A 16,249-nucleotide genomic window follows, 5' to 3' on the forward strand; every position below is an offset into this window, starting at 1 on the left:
CACTTTTTCATGTGTCTGTTGGCCATTTGGATGTCTTCTTTGGAAAAATGTCTGTTCATGTCTTCTGCCCATTTCTTGATTGGATTCTTTGTTCTTTTGGTGTTGAGTTTGATGAGTTCTTTATAGATTTTGGATACTAGCCCTTTATCTGATATGTCATTTGCAAATATCTTCTCCCATTCTGTCAGCTGTCTTTTGGTTTTGTTGACTGTTTCCTTTGCTTTGCAAAAGCTTTTTATCTTGATGAAGTCCCAATAGTTCATTTTTGCCCTTGCTTCCCTTGCCTTTGGCGATGTTTCTAGGAAGAAGTTGCTGCGGCTGAGGTCGAAGAGGTTGCTGCCTGTGTTCTCCTTTAGGATTTGGATGGACTCCTGTCTCACATTGAGGTCTTTCAACCATTTGGAGTCTATTTTTGTGTGTGGTGTAAGGAAATGGTCCAGTTTCATTCTTCTGCATGTGGCTGTCCAATTTTCCCAACACCATTTGTTGAAGAGACTGTCTTTTTTCCATTGGACATTCTTTCCTGCTTTGTCAAAGATGAGTTGACCATATAGTTGAGGGTCCATTTCTGGGCTCTCTATTCTGTTCCATTGATCTATGTGTCTGTTTTTGTGCCAGTACCATACTGTCTTGATGATGACAGCTTTGTAGTAGAGCTGGAAGTCCGGAATTGTGATGCCGCCAGCTTTGCTTTTCTTTTTCAACATTCCTCTGGCTATGCGGGGTCTTTTCTGGTTCCATACAAATTTTAGGATTATTTGTTCCATTTCTTTGAAGAAAGTGGATGGTATTTTGATGGGGATTGCATTGAATGTGTAGATTGCTCTAGGTAGGATTGACATCTTCACAGTATTTGTTCTTCCAATCCATGAGCATGGAACGTTTTTCCATTTCTTTGTGTCTTCCTCCATTTCTTTCATGAGTATTTTATAGTTTTCTGAGTACAGATCCTTTGCCTCTTTGGTTAGATTTATTCCTAGGTATCTTATGGTTTTGGGTGCAATTGTAAATGGGATCGACTCCTTAATTTCTCTTTCTTCTGACTTGTTGTTGGTGTATAGGAATGCCACTGACTTCTGTGCATTGATTTTATATCCTGCCACTTTACTGAATTCCTGTATGAGTTCTAGCAGTTTTGGGGTGGAGTCTTTGGGATTTTCCACATAAAGTATCATATCATCTGCAAAGAGTGAGAGTTTGACTTCTTCTTTGCCAATTTGGATGCCTTTGATTTCTTTTTGTTGTCTGATTGCTGTGGCTAGGACTTCCAATACTATGTTGAATAGCAGTGGTGATAGTGGACATCCCTGCCGCGGAAAAACACCAATTCTAAAACTACTGCTTTGATTTTTTTTTTTTAATCATGATGATTGATTTATTTTTGAAATAAAAGATTTGGGGTTTTTATGGGTTTTTTTGTATTTTTTATTTATTTTTTTTAAAGATTTTATTTATTTATTTGAGAGAGAGAGAATGAGAGAGAGAGAGCGCGCAAGAGGGGGTAGGGTTAGAGGGAGAAGCAGACTCCCCGCCAAGCAGGGAGCCCGACGCGGAACTCGATCTCGGGACTCCAGGATCATGACCGGAGCCGAAGGCAGTTGCTTAACTGAGCCACCCAGGTGCCCCTGGGGTTTTGATGTTTATTTAAAAGAACGTAGGGCTTTTTGGTTTCCAATTTTTATTATTATTTAAAAATGTGCATTGTATAAACCTTGTCTGCAGTCTCCGTCTTCCATATATACAAGTCGCTTAGGGCAGATGTCTGAGTGTGGAACTCCTGCTCCTTATGTCATCATAGCGGTTGCGTTGTGTTTGTTGCTATTACTAAAAGTTTTACCATTTATTGGCCACTTACTATTTGCCTGGCGTTGTCTGAACAGTTCAGTTGCGTTATCTTATTTGAACTATCCCATAAGACAGACACTGTCATTATCCCACTTCACAGAGAGGTACACTGAGGCTTCTGGCCGTCCAGCTGGTTGCCCAAAGCCGCAGAAACGTAGGTTTTTAAAGTTAGAAACATTTAAATGATGACTAAAGCAAGGTGTCGTGACTATTATCAACTCATAAAGCAACTGCTTCATCCTCTCAGGAGTCACCGTTTGGGAGTTGATGACCTTTGGGTCCAAGCCTTATGACGGTATCCCCGCAAGTGAGATCTCAACCATCCTGGAGAAAGGAGAGCGCCTCCCGCAGCCGCCCATATGCACCATCGATGTCTACATGATCATGGTCAAGTGTGAGTGACTGCCGTGGCCATTCACGCGGGCTTACCCGGGTGTTGGCACTCAGAGTGCCTTGTTGGGCCTAGAAAGGTGTCGCAGCCCGTAGCCAAAAGACTGAGACCTTTGATTCCCGGAAAAAAACGTTGTCACGTTCTTTATGGCAGGCACCGAAGTCCAGAAACGTCTGTAAATACGCTCTCCCAGCATTCTTCAGGAAGCATTTCCTTGACCCATTGAGCACAGTGACTTGGCATGTGCCCATGTTTGCAAGCAAATAAGTAAAGTCACATTCCTCCAGAAACCATTACACCAAAATATTCTCTTCCCTGAGTTGCTCGATGAAAACGGCGCCGCACGTTTTGAAGCCTGTAACCAGAGAGACCGAATGTTTTTAAACGCCTAACAATGAGTAAGCACATGAGGCTGATAGAATCAACATTTCTGCCTTGACTTAAGCCTCTCAAATGATAGATCTCCGTGAGGTCTTTTGCAGCATAGCAAGGAAACATTTTAATCTGAACAAGAGTGTGTAACGTGGTCGGTGCTGTCGTTCAGCCGGAAGCACAAGTTCAGCAGGCTCTGAGGATAGCATTCCACGCGTGGTGAGCACTGATGCAAGAAAGTAGCACAGGGAATATGACGGGGCCAAGTCGGTGTAAATACTAATGCCTTTCCGAACTTTAGACCCCAGAGTTAACCTACTTTAACTTCCTTGCTTTGGACTGAGGAAGCTGGGATCCAGAGAGGTTACATGATTCATCTGAGGTCACATAGCACAGCAGTCTGTCCTAAAATAACTTGACAGCCTGCCGATAAAAAATAAATGTGAGCCCTCAAGAGAGACAAGGATTTCCAGCTGATCGCTGTTCCTCGAGCTTGTTTAATCCAGGCTTAGATCACTGTGTAATCAAACGGGCTGGCGAGGTCCGCCAGCGTCCTAGGGAAGGCCCTGGAACACCCCCTTGACTTGCGTGCTTGGTGACTGAGGACGGAACACAATGAAAGCATAAGGGTGCGGAGTTCCCAAACCCCGAGGCCCTTAAAGTCCCTGACTTTCCCTAAATTGAATGTAGTTTTCAGCTTGCCAGCGAATATAGATGAAAGTAGATGTCCACTGAGGACTTGGCCGGAGAGCCCGGACACCGGGGCTCCCTACGGTCTTAGCCGTTCACAAAGAGCGATGTATCCAAGGCTGTTGGATCACTTAAGGTGATGATACCAGAACTCTGGCCCCAGGAAGAGAGGCATAGAAAATCAGAGGACGGTGCTGTCATTCTGATGCAGGTATTTTATGTCATCATGGTCTTTAAACTGTGATCAGCGCGAGTTTGCCAAGACTAAAGGGCCTATCACAAAGATTCGGTTTCTACATCGCTTCCTTGCCTAAAAGCGTCTCACCATAAATGCTTTCTGGAAGCAATGCCATCTTTACCATTTCTTTCAGGGTCTAATTGTACTGTTTTCCTCATTCCTTCCCCAGGCTGGATGATAGATGCAGACAGTCGCCCAAAATTCCGCGAATTGATCATCGAATTCTCCAAAATGGCCAGAGACCCCCAGCGCTACCTTGTCATCCAGGTACCAGATCGCAGTCTCTGAGCTTCCACTGGGAGAAGTCCCTCTGATGAGCGTCCAGTATCCCTGTGTTCCACTCTGTACCAGTTCGATGTCCCTGTCTCCCAGGTCCCGTCCTTAAATCCTCAGCACCTTAGAGCAAGCCTTGGTTAAGGCACGGGCCACACTGTGACCTAAGTGTTCATTTGTAGGGCCCCCCTGACTCCATTTGCCATTCTCGTCTGAACTCTAGCATCCAGACATACTCAGTTCCGTGTGTCGTCTTCATATTTCGGTTTGCCAGGGCCTTTGCTCCATCAGATGGAGAAGGAGGGCTTTGGTGGCTGCAAATCTCACTCCAAATCCCTGAGTCTCCGCTTAGCGCTTTAGGTTAAGAAAACCAAACTCACGGGGCAGTTTTAATTAAGTCAGTGAAATCATGTATGCAGAATAATTTACATGGCACCTGAAGATTCTGCTTAGCAATTCTGGCGCGTGTGTGTTGGGGGGTGGGGAGAAGGGGGTTTCCACATACCTCCCAGCAAGCGATTCCCTGACGCCAGCTAGGTGGCTCTCCCCAAAACTCCATGTGTTCACCAACCCGGAAGCTCTCCGAACCCAGTCCTTGTGGGGCTTTATGGAGCCTGCATTAAATAGGTGTTGTTGGTTAAATTAGTGGCCAAATGGTGATTGACCACCTGCAGCCCCTCCCCCATTGCAGGACATCAGGGAGGGTGATGGACCGGAAGTTCCAATCCCCTCATCTCTGGTTGGTCCCCCCCCCACCATCCCCCATCCTTCAGTGTGGTCCTAAAGCCCCTCGTCAAAATAAAAAAAGACACCTTTGCCACTCTCACCACTTGGGAGATTCCTTAAGAGGTCTATGCCAGGAGTAGGGACAAATGTCTTTTTATTAATTACAAGATCGCAGCACCTAACAGCATAGTACACACTCAACAAATGGCTGTTCCTTCATCCCTTTCTTCTTCCTCTTAAGCTGTTTCTGTTTCATTAAGGAGCTTTTAAACATCAAAGAGTTTTTAATGTTTTAATGTCAGGTGGGGGAGGGAAGGAACCAGGGTGATTGTATTAGAACCAAACTGCCAAACAGAGAGGCGTCTGCCAAAAAAGTGGCATAGCGCCTCTCTGGGCCTTACCAATTGTCTCAAAACCTCTGCACCAGGGGGATGAGAGGATGCATTTGCCAAGCCCTACAGACTCCAACTTTTACCGCGCCCTGATGGACGAAGAGGACATGGAGGACGTTGTCGATGCCGATGAGTACCTCATCCCCCAGCAGGGCTTCTTCCATAGCCCCTCCACATCCCGGACCCCCCTCCTAAGTTCTCTGGTACGAAATGTCGCTCCTTCTCAAGCGCCAGGTCTGCTGCTTTGAATGAATTGTTCAGAGACAGGGATACCCATCTAGTAGAACTCACACAGAGACAGAGAAGTCGATTTTAACCAAATGGTCAAGCCAAAGTCAGACTGAATCAGTCAAGTGTATTAGTTCTTTTATGACATTGCAGTAACTGGACCGTAACCTCTTTAGGTCTACTAGGGGCCAGAATTAGGTCAGAACTAACCTAGTTTTTCTAAAGCTAATGGGTCAAGACAAAGTGAAGCGCCTTTAATTATATCCACTCCCTGAGACCCCACCTCCTGCGTTCAGTGGGCATGGGTGAGAATATGCACGCGTACCCTCAACAACTTCGATTCTTTTCCAGAGTGCCACCAGCAACAATTCCACCGTGGCTTGCATTGACAGAAATGGGGTACGTATGAACACCTCATAAACCCGAATTAAGTAACAGCTCCGTATCACGGCTCTACCGCACATAGAAGATGTGCCCACCTTACCCCAGCTAACCTCGATTTTCCTCCTGAATTGCCTTCCTTCCTTCCTTCTCCCTGTGGTTTCCCTGACCCCTACCCTAGGGCCAGCAGTTAGCTCTCACTGATCGCAGGGCTGTTCAGAATGGGGTTTGTGGACCTACAACAGCATCACCTGGCGGTTTGTTAGAAACGCAAACTGTCGAGCCGCCGACCCAGACCTACGGAAGTAGGAATGCGAGGGGCAGAGCCGGGCCACCCGTGTTGGAGCCAGCCTTCCAGGTGATGCTGATGCTTGGTGCGAGGCCTTGATCGAGACTTACACTTACCAGTATAGAAGCCAAGAGCCACACGCGTCTATTTCAGTGTAAACGGGTGACCATCTTGAAGGGCAGAGATCATAGAACATTTCTGTCACTGCCCAAAGCCCTGCTGCACGGCACTGACCAGGTCCTTGCCACTCGCCCTGTGGTCCGTGGGCCCCCAGCACGGGCATCACCCCGGGGGCTTGTGGGAAATGCAGGGTCTCAGGCGCTGTCTTGGACCCTACTGAATCAGAATCTGCAGTTTCACAAAATCTCAGGTGATTTTTATACACTTCGAGGTCTGCGCAGCACTGACTGGGGTAACCTTGCCTTATCGCCTCCCCTCAGAGCTGCCCCCTCAAAGAAGACAGCTTCCTGCAGCGGTACAGCTCAGACCCCACTGGCACTTTGACCGAGGACAACATAGATGACACTTTCCTCCCAGCACCTGGTGAGTGGCTCACCCTGGACGAGGTCGCACTCCTCGGCCTCCCCATGCAGCAGGGCCGGCCTCCATCCCCTGGTGCCCAGGCTGCTTGCTTCCCTCGAGCCGGTCCAGAAGTGGACACCGTGGCGAGTTTGCAGACACGAAGTAAGGAGTAAGAGGCAGAGAAATACGGAACAGCTGAGCATGCGTGCGGGTCTTTGTGTTGAACTCAAGTCATGTCCGGCCGGGAGGTGTGTTTTTAGGATCAGTTTGCAGATTTTCTAGAATTTGAGGCAAACATCACGCGGGCACGCGTGCGCAAGCGTGTGTGTGTGTGAGAGAGAGAGTGTGAGCAAGCGTGTGTGGGTATGATTGTGTGTGTGTGGATGAGTGTGTGTGCACGCACGCATGTGACAAATTCGATCCTGGCTCCATTCTTAGCCAACGAAACATGTATTTTCCTAATCTCAGCTTTATCCCAGATGTTCTTGTGTGCACACACACATCTTAAGGCCGTCTATCCTTTTGAGAACTTTAAATTGGCAGGAGATAAATGTGCCCACTGCTTTCAGAATTGTAGAAAAGAACATAGTTTATATTGCAGCAACAGCAAGATAGTCATCTTGCCAGACGCCCCCTACCCTCAGTTGCCTTGTGGAAGAATATCGACAGGGCTCAGATGTACAGATGGAAAATCCTGCCGGGGTTAAGGCTTTGCTGTTACCTCACTTGTGATTTCTTTTCCGTTTCAGAATACATAAACCAGTCCGTTCCCAAAAGGCCTGCGGGTTCCGTCCAGAACCCCGTCTATCACAATCAGCCTCTGAATCCAGCTCCTGGCAGAGACCCTCACTACCAAAATCCCCACAGCAACGCAGTGGACAACCCTGAGTATCTCAACACCCACCCTACCTGCGTCAGCAGTGTGCTCGACGGCCCCAGCCTCTGGGCCCAGAAGGGCAACCACCAAATCAGCCTGGACAACCCTGACTACCAGCAGGACTTCTTCCCCAACGAAGCCAAGTCAAATGGCATCTTCAAGGGCCCTGCAGCTGAAAATGCAGACTACCTGAGAGTAGCACCACCCAGCAGTGAGTTTATTGGAGCATGACCATGGAGGAGAGCGCAGGACATGAGCGTCTCAGATGTGTCGCCCCCCTGGGACCAAGCCACGGCAGCTACACATTAGTGCTGGTAGTCACGCCCACGTTAACTCTCGGACCCATGGACTGGTTTGGCCATATGTGCTCTGATGGACCCATCCTTCACCCAGGAAGCGCCCCCTCCTCGGGTGCACTTTGGAAAGTTGCTGGGACATTCCTTTGTCTTCAAACTGTGAGGCCTCCGCAAAAAGGCATCCAGCAAGAATATTGTCTCTTTGGGCAGAAGTTCACCTTTCCATGAGGTATATTTGATAAAAAACAAAAAACAAAACCAAAAAAACTGCATAAGGAGTTTTATTGCTTGGGGACCCTGGGGGTTTTTAATTGTCATTCTTGATTTTATTTCTCATGGGCTTTTCCAATGAGGAAGAAGCTTGCTCATAGCACTTGCTGCACGGAGTTGATCCAGACCCAACTGTGACCAAGAAGCAAGGGTCAGAGTCTTCCAGCTAACATTTGATTCCACTGACTCTGCTTCAAGATTCTTCCACTGCAAGACAATTAAAAAAAAAAAAACAACTAGAAGTATTCTGTGTCCTAAGCAGGACTGATTGGTAGCAAATCATAGCAGGTACAAGAGGATAAGCCACTTTGAACCCTTCCTGAGCGCAAAAGAAATGGAGGGGGTAGAATTCTTCTTCAGACTTCTTTTTATATAAATTTCTTCATGGTACTTACTCGTCATCGGTTGACCAGTGTTTTCTAGTTATAAGTATTGGACTTACTTCTTTATTTTCCATTCCACTGTTTTGAAAAACTCAGTATGCTTTCCCTGTCGGTGAGAGGAGACGGTACCTCAAACCGTAACCTGGACCAGCTCGTATTTGATCAGCATTCAGACCAATAGCCTTTAATCAAGACGGAACGATAATGCAAAAGTCACACAAGAACATGGCTCCCAAATTTGAGTCTCAGAGAAAATACATCAGGTCCTTTGGGGGTTGGGGAATGGGCATATATCAGGACACTGCAGAAATGAGAAGCTGTTCCTAAAACTCCCACCCCTCCCCTTACTACCAAATTAGGCTACTTATGGGACATAATTTTCTTTTTATTTTACTTCAGAAGTTTTTTACTCAAAGGGTACTTTTTTCCCCTCTCTGGTAAGCTGCCCCCAAAGCCCCTCCTCGCCCTTTGTGAATGAAAGGATCCAGGCTCTGGGGCCACCAAGCAGAAACTGACAGCCCTCACCCCTGGGGGCACATTTTACGGGGGGAGTAAAAACACTATGCGTCGGGGAATTAAAGTGGGAAATACGAAATCAGAGTTTGAAATCGATGATAATGCCTTAACAACATCTACAGGTAGTTTTTCGAAAAAAAAAACCAAATTCCCTCGTAAGACAATTTCCCTATCATTGGAGGATCCAGCTAATTTAGGGCACCAAGTGTTTTTCCACCTCGTGTGTCCTCGCAACCTGACCGGTTCCTGGCAGTCCTTTGTACAGAGGTGTTAAACGCTCTTAGTCCATATCCAGTCTTTCAAGGAGAAAACGTTTCAGACAGTATTTTCGGCCTACGGATGTGTTCAGCCACACACACGTATGAGATTTCCCTTTTGTTGTTACAGTATTTATTGGTTCTCAGATCAGGGCCCCAGTTTTGTTACCAGTAGATTGACTTTGTCCCGATGGAAATATAAACTCTATTCAATTCAATTCCACTATGTTTTCAGATACTCTTTAAGCACCCATACCAGCCCAGCATAGGCTCTAAAGAGATAAAAATAAATAAAACATAATCCCCAATTCCAAGAAATGCACAATTTAGTAAAGGGAATTGGCTTGACTCATAAATAGAAACCTTCAAATAATATGACAGGCGCTAGGCAAAGACAGGTCAGCCAGGCCCGGACAGCACGGCAGGGAAGAGTGGGTCCTGCCTGGGGGGACCTGGAAGGCTCATCAGGGAGGGAGTGGTAGAGTTGGGCCAAACCATGACTAGGGTCTTAGCCACGAGGGAAATGGAAGTGTGTTCCCAGCAGAGGAAACCTTGACCAAGAAAGCGTCTGCCGGAGGAACTGCTAATAAAGTGGGAGAAAAGCTGCACTCGTGCATCTTAACAAGCTGTCCCTTTAAGCCTGGGATCTAGCTTGCAGCGTTCCCCCAGTGCCCAAAATGTGGCGTCCTCACTCAGGATCTGAAAATGATGAGTGAAAAGATTATATATTTCTAAGACTCGAAAATTTTATGCCATTGCCAGTAAACCACTTTCATTATTTATTCACCTCAGAACATAAATATTTTCATCAGAAGTTTCTTCGGCCCTGGGAAACAGACAGATGCACATTTTGTTACCACTTATTCATCAAGAAGCAAGTGATTGAGGGAGAGCAACTGTATGTCAGTCCAGCTGTAGCAGTTAAATCCTAGTATTTTTGTAATTTGCAATATTTTACTATAACATAATAAAACAGCGAAAACTATTCAAGCTTTTTCTCCTTTGTATTTCAGTTTTCCTGCATAGAATCTAGTTGCTGAATTCCCTGGATTTTAAAGCTCTGTTTCCCACAGTGTCCTCACCATGGCTGGCTGTCCCGGGGGGTGCAGAGGGGGCTTGGAGATGCTTCAGAGCCCGAGTCAGGGACCCCCACTATCACTATGGGCAGACGAGGAGAGGGGGCCCTCCGGAGCACCGGTGTTTCCATCTCATGGCCCAGCTTGGCCAGAGTTCAAAGCTTACACTCCATCTCTTCCATTCCTCCTCGTTGACACTGGTCCTAGGACCCTCCAGAGAGCCTGTTCCTTCCTCAGTCAGTTCCTGCCTACTTTTCCCATGGCCCCACCTCAGATCTGGCCTTTGGAAACAGTTCAGGGGAAAGGAAGCGTTGGAAGCTAACACTCAGAGTGGGCACGCATCTCATATAAACTCTTCAGGGGTCCCTGCAGTCATACCCTACGAGGAACACTCTGTCACCTCATGAAGTAAAAAGGCGCATCTTCCAAATTCTAGATGCGCTGAGTCCCAGTCGTCACTGATTTTATTATAACGAGGAGCACTGTGGGGGCATCAGATTGCATTCCAAATGATAACAAGTCTTAGATATTTGTTGGAAATTCTTAATTTGGGGCTTTAGCCCACACACCGCCCCCCAAACTGCAGACATAAATGAACTGGTTTTCAAGCTTGGTCCCCTCTCGGGGATCTCCCAGGGTCCGACCTCAAAGATTCGGATTTAAGTTGCCTCGGGTGCAGCCTGGGCCCAGGGGCTTTTCAGAGCTTCCGCAGGGTATTCTGATGAGCACCAAAGTTTTGGGAACCACTGGTGAGAAGGAAAGGCCAATGGGGTGGGCGGGGGCTGGTGGGGGGAGACCTGTCCCTCAGCTCACGGCATCCTGCTCACGTGTTGCACTCACCAGGCCTCGGGTTACGTAAGCAGAGGTGAGGCTGTTGGGTTATGGTGACTCGCAGTTCTCATCCTGGCTGACAACGTTAAAAAGAAGGGGCAGGGTCCCCACAGACCGATACAATCAGACTCTCGGGGGATCCCCATGTGATCCTAGTGGGCAAGCGGAGTTGAAACCCTCGTCTCTAAGGTGACCTGCAGGTGTCCGTAGCATGCCCCCCAGTCCGGGCAGAATAGAGAAGCCTGGGTCAGGTAAAGGTTCCAGAAGGAGACGGCGGACAGAACAACGTGCGGTCCTTCATATTCCTGAGACTTGGCTGCTAGTGACTATTTCAAGCCAGCAGCTTATCCTGTAAGTGGCAAATACCCAAACCTGAGCCTTGATAGGGCCTTGAAACAGTTTGCATTTTCTAAGAAGTTAGAAAAACTGGTCTCTTCTGCAGTGAATGCGGAGCTCGCTCGAAGTGACCGCTGGTGAAATTGCCCTTAATGTCTACTTTGTATTTCTTTCTTTTGATGAGTGCACCTTTTTATTACAACATAATGATCTGTTTGTATTTCCTTGCCTAGGGCTGCAAAACCTTACTGAAGAGAAACCCATGCCTTCCTTCCCAACCATACCTGCCGTATGAGGGGCAGACATTTTTGTGCTATGAAAGACACGTTCAGATAGGATTTTTAAATGGTAATCTATTTTTGTAACTTTTTGGGGGACTATTATCCTCCCATGTAGCACTGAGCTTTGTAAGGTATGTCTTTAGGAAAACTCATTTTTCTACTAAAGGTTAGAACGACCAATAGAATCAAAATTCAAAACTGAAATCTTTGCTTAAAGGGATTTAATCGAAGCAAGGGAAGTCCGCGTCTTAGAAAAAGGCACAACCTCACTGCAGAGCTGAGCTAGGTCATCGTCCTAATAAAGAAGAGACTAGTACTTTTTATATTTGTAAAATGAGGAAAGGTAAAAAGCGCATGTGGCTCCGTCTTGCCCTGAAGCAGGTTCTGTCCATTCTGCAGCAATGTTGGAGGAAAAGAATGACTTACTGCTGACACAGATCCATATGCATGCTGCGCTCCGCTGCAAGACGAGCCTGTCAGTGTAAGAAAAAAAAAAAAGGCAATAATATAGCACTTTGCTGGCTTATACATACGAATCTGACTTTGATACAAACGATTTTATTTTTATATTTACAGTTGATATGCATTTACCAATAGACTAGCAAACACCTGCAGAACCCTAATAATGGTCGGCATGTTTGGGCAACTTGGTAACTCAGAACACTGATGAAGGCCCCCTTTCCAGCCACCCGTCCCAGAAAGGGTGTTCTCAGCCCTGACTGCACAGTGAAATCCCCTGGGCAGCTTCTGAAACCAGTGAGGCCCCGCTGCACCTCAGACTAATCAAATACAAATCTTCACGGCTGAAATCCAGGCATTGGTGCTTTTGAAAGCTCCTAAAGGTCATTCTGACGTACAGCCTCGGCTGAGAACCGGCAGCCTAGGGGGCCTGGGTCTGCAGGCAAATTCTGCTGGTGCAGGTATCTTGGGGTTGGCTCCCGGGAGGGGAGATCTGCATGGATGGAGGGTCCCTGATAGGCTGCCCAAGCACTACACGGGGTGGGGGGCAAGGTCTAACCAACTGATGAAAAGGGAAAGCAATACAGAACAGATTCTTTTTTCCATTTCCTCTATCAAAGGTGGACCGGTAGTAAAATAAAGATGGCAAGCATTCTCGCGGCCTGCCCCTGGTCCCCGGGTGGCCTTTCTTTCCCAGGGCAGGAGAAAACCCTGACATGGCAGAGGCGCTCCAAAGGGGAGACATTAAAAAGATTGTGTAGGTAGTTGGATAGCTTTTATAAAAACAGGAGTCCAGGAAAAGGATTCTTGCTTCAAGAAACACTTTTCTATTTTTTCTCATAAATTGTATCTGGGAAAATACCTTAAGTGATTCGTACTGTTTTCTCTTCCATGTTTAACCGTACAATCACGGTGTGTCCTCTGAGGTCGCAGGTCTGTCCTGTCCGATTTGCCCACAGAAGTACCACGAAACCCCACCTTTCACCTAGCAGATAAAACTGGAAGGAAAAGCATAAGTACATATATTTTTAGGTGCATTGGATTATTATTTTTTCAACCCTTTTGACCTGATTTGGCCACAAAATAGTCCTACCGTGTAACGCTGTCTCTTGGAAATGAAGTAGATCCTACAGATCTGATGCTTGATAATCAGAGGTGCCCACGTAAACTGGGTAACAACAGACAGCAATAACTTCATTTTTGAAACAAGCAAGCAAGAGCTTGAGAGCTTCCATATATGGTACGTCTTAACATTGTCAAGTTTTGCTGTGATGAAAGCAATATTTGTACAAATGAAAAGCAAGATTCTCTTTTCTGTGGTTTACACTGTTGATCAGAACATGTTGATTGTATATTGAGTATAAACAAATTAGATGTATATTATTCATTGCTCTTTACTTATGAGTACCTTATAAATAATAATATTGTATCCTTTGTTATCAATGTGGCGTTGACAGTAGTTATTAATCATATCTGACCCACTGTAGATGTTCTTCCTGATAACTTTTTCAAATTGATTAATAAACTTTATTTTTAGAGCAGTTTTAACTTCAAAACCTGAACAATGGAGCAGAAAGTATAGAGAGTTCCCATGTCCTCCCTGCCCCCGCCCCTCCAGCCTCCCCCCCTATCGTGTCCACACCCAAGTGGCCTGGTAACTTTTTTTTTTTTTAAGATTTTATTTATTTTTTGTTTGAAAGGGAACGAGAGAGTGAGAGAATGGGTGGGGGGAGGGGCAGAAGGAGACGCAGGCTCCCCACTGAGCAGGAAGCCCCACGTGGGGACTCGATCCCGGGACCCTGGGATCATGACCTGAGCTGAGAAGGCAGACGCTTAACCGGCTGAGCCACCCAGGCGCCCGCCTGGTAACTTTTTTTTTTGAACTTCATAATGATTTTTTTTTTTAATTTTTTTTATTGTTATGTTAATCCCCATACATTACATCATTAGTTTTAGATATAGTGTTCCATGATTCATTGTTTGTGCATAACACCCAGTGCTCCATGCAGAACGTGCCCTCCTCAATACCCATCACCAGGCTAACCCATCCTCCCACCCCCCTCCCCTCTAGAACCCTCAGTTTGTTTTTCAGAGTCCATTGTCTCTCATGGTTCTTCTCCCCCTCCGATTTCCCCCCCTTCATTCTTCCCCTCCTGCTACATTCTTCTTCTTCTTTTTTTCTTTCTTAACATATATTGCATTATTTGTTTCAGAGGTACAGATCTGAGATTCAACCCGCCTGGTAACTTTTTAATGTTTGGAGGTTTCTTGTGTGTGACTGGGACGCTCCTCGGTGCCATGCTTTGCAGCCACGGGCATTGGGACCCGGGTCTGCGGACGCTGCACGCCGGCTCCCAGGCCTTCTCCTCCCCTGGCTTCCTTCCTCGTGGAGAGAAGCACAGAGCCAAGAGGGAGGATGTTTCTACGGCAGGCGCCGAAGCAAACAGCAGTTTTGCTGAGATTCTGCTCAATCACAAATGCTAGAGACCCGAGGAATGCAGAAGCACAGCCTCGTGTTCACACCTGCTGCTTACAGTCTGCTCACAATCTGGGGACCTGCCCACTCGGTGAGGCCGTCGTGCGGGGGGAATGCCAGTAGCTGAGGCTTCGTGTGAGGCGGGGAAGTAACCACCAGCACCGAAGGAAACTGTTCTGTGAAGGCTGAGGTAAACGTTCTATAAAAACCCGGCTCTCCGGTGAAGCACTGGAATAGATAAGTGAATAAGCAGTCTTCTTATCCGTACTAACCAGAGTCACGGGCAGGGGATGTAAACCCATCTCAACCACTGAGCAAAAGCAAGCTTACTGATGAAGCAGGTGACACCACCAAAGAGGAGAGGTCAGCTTCTGGAAGCCAAGGACCAGAAACGGAGCAGCTGGGCGGTGGGAATGCACAGGGCAGGAAGAGGTGGGCGTGCAAGTTTTAAGCTGGCTTTAGAGAGGGAAACTTGCACCTGGAGTCCACTCCCCTGGCCTGGAATAGTCCACAGGGCTTTAGGTTTCTTTGATTTTCAGTGCTCTGACCCCAGAGAATAAAACGCCCCCCCCCCCCCCGCCACTGCTTTCCCCGGGACCAGCTGGTCACCACACAATGCTCCACCTTGTTTCTGGTACACGGGAGAACTGAGAGCAGGACTTCAGGCTAACGAGGTCCTTGAAGAACAAGCCAATCAGGAACTTCTCAGTGTCCCCTGTTGGACCCCCAGGCTTCCCTGGCTTCCTGGCCTCCTGAACCTCCACGCCCTGGCACGGTCAGGTGTCTTGGGAAGGAATAAGACCCTTAGAGCTCAAAGCCTTTGATTAGGGGGTTTTCCCCATATAGAGCAAGGCAAGCGGCAGCAAGTGAGGCAGACATGGAGAGTATTATGGGGCACAGGCTGCCTCGAGCCTAAAGCGTCACCCACCAACAGAAGGCCATGGCCATCCCAGAGGAGCACCCTCACCTCAGGGCAAACTCACTAGCACCACTGTCTCCACCACCCCCCACCATCCCGCTCCCCATAATTCCAGCTGAAGCTCAAGGCAGTTGGAGTTTTGGCCTGAAGAGATTTTGCTCTGGGCCAATAATCTTGTGAAAGTAATTATAACTCCCTGGGGAGAGGAGAGTTTTCCCAAGATCGGGAGGGTCTGAAAAGGAGGACAGAATTGTTCTTCCTGTTTTTTCTTTGGGTTCTCCCTTTGTTCGGGGCTTGGGCAAGTTCTCTCGGCTTTGCCCCTCTTTAGGTCTTTCCTCCACATCCAGAGAGGACATTTAAAAACTTGAGTAGAAAAGCCCTAGGATTGCATCTCATCTCCACCCTAGTTTCAAAAATTGTAAACAAAATATGGCAAAGAGCCTATGGGCACACATTTGTAATGTCTAAATGAGTACCTTGAAGGAGCCTCCCCTTCCGCTCCCCGTCAGTCCCGCTGAGAGCCCTGAGAGATCCAAATCATGAGGAGGACAGCCACATCTATACTCCAGGTTCTGCCTTGAGTCCCTTTCTCCTTGCCCGGGACACTGAGCTAGAAAAACTGGATTCTAGGGTCTACCCGAAACAAAAATATATCCTTTACCCCATTCTTGAAGGCAAATCCAAGCAAAGAGCATTCCTCATCCTAAATCGTCACATGTGTAGTCTGGAGCAGGAATACAGGTGGACCTGGAGTGCCCACCGCTCTGTTCTCTCCCGTGGCTCAATCCTGCACCATGTAGGCCACCCTGGGGCCACTCCTCGGCATGGAGGTGGGCACAGGTGAAGATGCTGAACAAGCCTCCGCTCCGGGGCCACTTGGGCAAGAAGTCCCTAGAAACCCAGTACCTGAGCATGTGCAGGAGGG

General features: G+C 47.4%; 1 protein-coding gene across 1 annotated transcript in view; it reads left to right on the forward strand.

Moving 5' to 3' along the window:
- EGFR (epidermal growth factor receptor) overlaps positions 1-10,776 on the forward strand; it is a 207,123-nt gene extending 196,347 nt beyond the window's left edge. Inside the window, exons 23-28 of the mRNA XM_032430631.1 lie at positions 2,093-2,239; positions 3,706-3,803; positions 4,963-5,130; positions 5,507-5,554; positions 6,266-6,368; positions 7,097-10,776. Of these exons, the coding sequence (XP_032286522.1) occupies positions 2,093-2,239; positions 3,706-3,803; positions 4,963-5,130; positions 5,507-5,554; positions 6,266-6,368; positions 7,097-7,455 (923 nt within the window). The 3' untranslated portion in view covers positions 7,456-10,776. The remainder of the gene's footprint in view (positions 1-2,092; positions 2,240-3,705; positions 3,804-4,962; positions 5,131-5,506; positions 5,555-6,265; positions 6,369-7,096) is intronic.
- The last annotated feature ends 5,473 nt before the right edge of the window (positions 10,777-16,249 follow it).

This window comes from Phoca vitulina, unplaced genomic scaffold (genome assembly GCF_004348235.1).
Source record: "Phoca vitulina isolate PV1807 unplaced genomic scaffold, GSC_HSeal_1.0 scaffold44, whole genome shotgun sequence".
Taxonomy (NCBI): Eukaryota; Metazoa; Chordata; class Mammalia; order Carnivora; family Phocidae; genus Phoca; species Phoca vitulina.